Genomic DNA, 6855 nt, shown 5'->3' with positions numbered 1-6855 from the left:
TGTATGTGCATGTGGGCGTGTGCCTGTGTGCGTGTATGTGTGAGTTGGATTGTGCATGCGTGTGTGTTTGTTCGGGAGGCTGTGTGTCTATGTGTCCATGTGGTGTGTCCCTGCCGGTGGGTAAGCGGTGTGTGTGCTTGTGTTGCACGGACTGTGTGTGTCCATGTGAGTGCGAAAGAGAGAGACAGACAGACAGACAGGAGGAGCGACAGACAGAGAAAGGGGGGTATATTTGTCCCTACCAGTGCAGCTGGACCACTTGTGTACAGAGAGCATTGAGAGAAGGGATTAGGGGGTAAACTGATACTTAGCAGTGAAAAACGAACAGTGGCCACTGATAAGTCCACTATCCCTCCCTCTCTTATCCTCCTTTTCTCCTCCTCCTCCACCTCCTCCTCTTCCACCTATACAGCTCCTCTCATCTCTTTCACATCCGTCCTTCATCGGCTCGTGGGGCTCCGCCAGGGGAGGGGGTTTGGTGGGATTGTCATGCAAATAGAGCCCCAGGCCTCGGCGGTGCTGATAAGGAGGCCCTCTCATTTCACAGGCCTTTGTTTTCTAAACAGTGATGAGCAGAGCTGAGGAGACGGGGGGGGGGCAGAGTGGCCCCTGAAAGAGCCCTCTGAGTACGGGCCCTGGGGTAAGTGGGGAGGGGTGTGTAGATAGAGGGGAGGCTGGGGGTGTGGGGTCGGCTGAATGAGCTCAGGGCTGGCTCGGGGGTGGGGGTGGTAGCAGGAGTCATATTCTACTGCAGGGACCAGGTTCAATGTGCTGACTGATCCTGATGAGGCCCTTCTTTTTTCACTCAGTGAAGTCCCATCCTCCGTTTTCTCAAGGAAGTACCTCTGTCTCTCCCTCTCTGTCTCTCTCCCCCCCTCTGTCTCTCTCCCCCTCTGTCTGTCGCTCCCCCTCTCTCTCTCTCCCCCTCCCCCCCCTCTCTCTCTCTCTCTCTTTCTCTCTCTCTCTCTCCCTCTGTTTCTCTCCCCCCCTCTGTCTCTCTCCCCCTCTGTCTGTCGCTCCTCCTCTCTCTCGCTCCCCCCCTCTCTCTTTCTTTCTCTCTCTCTCTCCCTCTCTCTCTCTCTCCCCCTCTGTCTCTCTCTCCCCCTCTGTCTCAGTACGCGCTCTGTTCCGACGTAATCAGGAAGGATTTGTTTCTCGACTGCACATGGGTTTCAGTTTCCGTTTTTTCCTCCATGGCTTATTGTCAACACTCTGTGCGAAGCCTCATTTGCGGCTGTTATTATATTATTGCATAAACACAGAGGTTCACAGTGTGTTCAGGGGGGCTGTGCTCCCTCAATGACCCCGCTCTTTGTTACATTCTGGCCAGAGGACACGTGTGGAACGCTGTAGAAACATTCAGCCGGCGTAAACTTCAGCTTTTTTCAGATTGATTTGCACATTTGGCTCTGGGATCGCTCCTAAAGCTAACAGAAAACAGATTTGCCTCCAGCAAAGGGGGGCTTTCAAAGCAGAAATAGTGAGCATGTATTAAGGAAAGTTGAATATAAAAAAAAATGATATGAAAAACAGATGTCGGCGTTGCAGGCAACAAACGACAAATGTCTGACAGAAATGTTGTTGCTGTTTTTAATGAGGTCGCTGCCTGCCAATCCCAGCACCTACAGCACTAGCGGCGTAGCAGTAGCGTTAGCAGTAAAGCGGTGGTTGTAGTCGTAGTAATGGCAGTGGTAGTCGTAGTAACTGTCCTAATGGTCATCTTGCTCTTGAACGGGGCTTGCCCCCGGGAGGGGCTGCTTCTTGCCCCTCTACTTCTCCTCTCTGCCTCATTCTGTTTTTTATCAAATTCCTATTTTTATGCCCCTTTTTCCTTCTTTTTGAAGTGTCCCCTACCCCTTCCAGCCCCCGTCTTGTAAATGCCAAGCTGGTGGTTTGTGACTCTGGCCGGGGTGTGAGAGAGTCGGGTGGAGGGGGTGGGGACCCGGGTGGTAGGGGAGGTGTAGGTTAAGTTTAGGCTAGCCCTCTCTGCTTTCCATTGAAGGTGCTATAGGGGGAGGTGTGGGCTGTAAAAGTTAGAATTTTAGAGCCTCACTGTTTTTTATTTTATGATCGGCTTTTTTTATGGGCTGGGGGCTACAGCTGGTGGTGTGAATAGCTGCCCAAGGTGACTGAGTCCCAATAAAGAGAGGACCAGCCGGGCTGGAGGCCTCCAGCCCGGCCATGGGACCTCCTTTATAGGCCGCCTTACGAGCCTGGGCCTCTATTAAAACCTGGCAGGGCTGCACTGAGGAATTTAGGGCCAGGAAACAAGAGGAAAGTAGGGGTTTGTGTGTCAGGGGTTGGTGAGATGCAAAGTTAGGAGGGGTAGAGGGGGTGTTGAAATTTTGGGGGTGACCATGGGTGAAAGTTGAAAGAAGTGCTGTTGGGTAAGAAGGGGCGGGGGGCTGGGACATGGACATGTGTTTCTGTGAGTGTGTGCGTGCCTGCATGTGTGATGTGGGGCCTGTGGTTTAAACTTGGCTCCCTCTTGGGATGAGGCAGAATCCGTAGAGTTCCTCATAGCGGTGCAATGCTACAGGCATCACGTGTCTCTCAGCGCAGCGGAGCATGGCAGAGTAAAGTTTAACTTGGTCAACTTGTGAATCAAGGTAGAACGTAGGCCACAGCCCTATTCTGGTTTGAAAAGGAGAAGGAAGGCCTTGAATAACTCCTGTCCATGGGTGTGTGTGTATGTGTGTGTAGGTCGTTGACAGCGTTAATCGGCCCTTTGGAATGAGGAACAGCTCTATACCCTTACCTCTCCCAGCCTGCCTAGAAGAGAAGCTGTCAACCCACCACTCATCCACATCATTCCCTATAAAACAACAACAACAACAAAAGCCCTTTCTGTTATTTTGTCTCTCGTCCATCAATCACCCCTTCCTCCCACCCTCCTCTGCCTCAAAACAAAACGTTGACACCAACACTGCTCCCTGAGGTGAAGATAGGAAGCTGGAGACAACAACTAGTGTGTGTGTCTGTGTGTGTGTGTGTGTGTGTGTGTGTGTGTGTGTGTGTGTGTGTGTGTGTGTGTGTGTGTGTGTGTGCGTGTGTGTGTTGTATCATCACTCCACCTCTCCCCCTCTCTCTATCTTCTTTATCGGATCAAATATCACAAGGCCGCCTACGGGCATCGTGTTCATCCACCAAATATGACGTTACGCCACATATCCTGTGGGCCATGCACATCAAGACAAACCCAGAGAGACAGCTTCCGTCAGCTGCCACATCGCGGCCTGATGCAATGACAAGGCTGTGCTGACAAGTTGACATTTCCTGAAAGGTGATTTGTGTCATTGGCCAAAGACTTTGAGATGAATTTGTTGTGTTTTCCACAGCGGTGGAGACCCAGAGCACCAGCTCAGAGGAGATGGTGCCCAGTTCCCCGTCTCCGCCCCCCCCGCCCCGCGTCTACAAGCCCTGCTTCGTGTGCCAGGACAAGTCCTCGGGGTACCACTACGGGGTCAGCTCCTGTGAGGGCTGCAAGGTGAGCGTCGCTGTCCGCAGAATCAGAATTAAATGGACTGCATTCATGCCGCGCTTTTCTGGTGTAGGAAAGTATAAAGTGTAAGCCCGGCATCCACCATATCCCCCTGCTGGAATAAATTAGTATAACACATTGACGCAAACATGAGTTCTCAACCACTTATCAGGGAGCCAGGTGGATACAGACGACTCATAGATTACCCATCTCCTTCTGTCACTTACTACAGAACAGGCTAGACTTAGCATGGGGGGGGTCACTAGAACAAGATGTTTAATTGATAAATTACTGTTTTTGTGAGGACTTTGTGATTATTAGTTAATATTTCTATTGTAGTTTTTCTTAGTGGGAATATTCTATCCTCCCATAAACAGTGGGCCTATTCCGGAATCACGTGGATCAGGACAGATTGGGCAGCAGGAGAGTGGGTGGCGTGTGGCTAATCCACTGATCTAGTGACTTCTGTGAAGTAGGTCAGGAGGCAGGGCTGGTGGAGGCAGAGAGGGAAACTACTATTATATTGGAGCATAGGATCATCAAACCAACAAAGATGGTTTCTTAATCCTCTGTTTGACACACGGCCAGACAGCGCAAAGTGGCCTTTTGAGTTGAGAGAGTTGAAATCAGAGGAGATGGAATTCAAAACATATCAATGTCAAAATGTGTCATTCAGAGATTTTTTACAATGAATCAAATGTATACCTGCTCTCTCTCTCTCTCTCTCTCTCTCTCTCTCTCTCTCTCACTCTTTCTCTCTTCTTCTCCCTTTCTCTCTCTCTCTCTCTCTCTCTCTCGCTCCCACTCGTTCTGTCTCTTCTTCTCTCTCTCTCTCTCTCTCTCTCTCTCTCTCTCTCTCTCTCTCTCTCTCTCTCTCTCGCCCGCCCTCTCTCCCTGTACTCATCATCCCTGCCCGCTCTCCTCCAGGGTTTCTTCCGGCGCAGTATCCAGAAGAACATGGTGTACACCTGCCACCGCGACAAGAACTGCCAGATCAACAAGGTGACGCGCAACCGCTGCCAGTACTGCCGGTTGCAGAAGTGCTTCGAGGTCGGCATGTCCAAAGAAGGTGAGTTCAACCTATTCAAGCCTGGAACACCACCGCATGACACTCAGTTGTTACGCAACCTGGTTGTCATAGCAGTTTGTGCGTGTATAATAATAATAATAATGATACATTTTATTTATAACGCACTTTACATCAACTCAATGACCTCAAAGTGGTCAAAGTGATATAACTGACGTTTACTCCGTAGTTTCATATGAAACACCACATTTTTTATTTATTGTCGTGTTGAGTCATGACACCATCAGAAATGGGTTACTGGAGTGTTTCAGAGGACGTTCAGCGGACAAAAGCGTGGTGGAGGAGGAGCTTAGCAGGGTGGTGATCTTGCGTGAGGCGGGGCACCGTGTCACTCTTATGACTAATCACTTAATGAAGTGACTCTGACTTCCTGCTAAACCACTCAACCTCCCGCCCTGTGTCTTCTCTGGCCAAACCAAGTCTCTGGTTTTATCGATGCCGCTGAAGGAGGCTTGGGTTGAGTTATTAAGGGAGGGGAATCTTTTGAATCTATTATTTCACAACCCCCTCATCAAAGAAGCCCACCCATCCCCACGCCACTGTCCCTACATACTCCTCCACAGCATCCACTTTTTATAAAGGGCTGCTTCTCAGTGTGTGACCCCTGGTTCTCAGGGAGCCCCGCTGGACATCCATGTAGGTGTAGTGTTTGTGTGGGATGTGTGTTAAGGCCGGGATCACATTGTGCCGCTGCTATTACTGGATATCCTGCAAGGAAGGAAAGAATGGGAGGAGGAGGAGGTTACGAGGGGGGGATTGGGGGGTGAGGAGGAGAAGCCGGAGGGGCGGGGCGGGGGGGGTATGTGTGGTGGTCAAGTGTACGACAGAAGGAAGGACGAGGAAGAGAGTGTGTGATAAGGGGCAGAGCGCTGGTGTCACAGCGCAGCCAGAGGAAGTGGAGTGATAATGTCAGAGCTCTGATTTGTCCCAGGGCGCTGGCGGTCTATGGAGGAGCGCGAAGCAGGAGATGATTGGACATGTGATTAGTGATAGAAAACAGGAACCTGACCATTTCTCTGTGTGGGTTGTGCGTGTGTGTGTGTGTGTGTGTGTGTGTGTGTGTGTGTGTGTGTGTGTACGTGTTTGTGTGTGTGTGTGTGTGCGTGTGTGTGTGTGTATGCGTTACCCCTAGCACAAGAAAAGTGCTATTGTTTCTTAATCAACAGACGGGGAAAATATCTTAGTCAATCTTCTTCTAACTTCTCTCTCACTCTCTCCCTCTCTCTCTCTCGCTGTCTCTCTCTCTCTCTCCCTCTCAGCGGTGCGTAATGACAGGAACAAGAAGAAGAAGGAGGTAAAGGAGGAGGTGGTACTTCCGGAGAGCTACGAGCTGAGCGGAGAGATGGAGGAGCTGGTCAACAAAGTCAGCAAAGCCCACCAGGAGACCTTCCCCTCTCTGGGCCAGCTGGGCAAATACACCACCGTACGTAACCCCCCCCCACCCCCCCCCCCAAGCCTCACGCCGACCGTGGTCTCACCCATCACACTTTTGATCCACTTCTAAAGTCTGATAACAGGCAAACCCAAATCTGTGAACGGGCGTTTCTCTTTCTTGTGCTGAAATATGTTTCAACCAATCGTTGTTCCTTCCTGTCATATGTGGAAACCGTGATATGGCTCACCATCGATTGGAAGGGACTAAAGAAACTCTTAGGTTTCCTGTATATCTGGCTTCTATCTTTCCAAGAAGAAAATGTACTAATGCTAAAAGGCAAATCCTCAAGGCGATGTGCACTGAATGCAAAACTCTCTCAGCACTGCCACCCTAGTGCTGCCACATCTGGTCCTATTGGAAGTCGAATTAAGAAAAGGCATCCCAAGAGCACACACAAACTAAACTTTGCCGGTTTAGCATCACTCTGTCCAGAGAGGCATAGGTTTAAAATGAAATCCGTACAGTAGCCACTGTTGAATACGCTTTTTTTAAACGTCATTCTCGAATGAGCTTCTCTCCGAGCTTGGACGAAAATCTCCGTAACAAAACAGGAAACCCCTTTGTAACTCCACCCAAGCATTGTCACATTTCTGAAACAGAGACTCCTCTAACCCTAACCACTCTAACCCGAACCCTGACTCTGAGCCTAGACCCTAACGCCACACCACTGTAAGCTCCAACCTCTCACTCTGCCTCGCTAAACTCCAACTCACCACTGAAAGTCCATAACCTAACCTAAACCTTAACGCATCCCATACATCCAACGCACATGCACACGCACACACAGACACGCACACACATGCAAATGAACACACATCACCCAAACACAAACAAAACCGCTCTCTGTGTCTC

General features: G+C 50.2%; 1 protein-coding gene across 3 annotated transcripts in view; it reads left to right on the top strand.

Annotated features, from left to right (window-relative positions):
* rarga (retinoic acid receptor gamma a) overlaps positions 1 to 6855 on the top strand; it is a 45623-nt gene that overhangs the window by 32934 nt on the left and 5834 nt on the right. For all 3 annotated transcript variants that reach the window (XM_079742455.1, XM_079742456.1, XM_079742457.1), the window contains 3 exons: positions 3339 to 3487; positions 4409 to 4550; positions 5828 to 5991. In XM_079742455.1, the coding sequence (XP_079598581.1) occupies positions 3339 to 3487; positions 4409 to 4550; positions 5828 to 5991 (455 nt within the window). The remainder of the gene's footprint in view (positions 1 to 3338; positions 3488 to 4408; positions 4551 to 5827; positions 5992 to 6855) is intronic.

This window comes from Pollachius pollachius (genome assembly GCF_949987615.1).
Source record: "Pollachius pollachius genome assembly, chromosome: 8".
NCBI lineage: Eukaryota > Metazoa > Chordata > Actinopteri > Gadiformes > Gadidae > Pollachius > Pollachius pollachius.
Note: the sequence above shows the minus strand (reverse complement) of the source record. Positions and strands in the feature narration are given on the sequence as shown.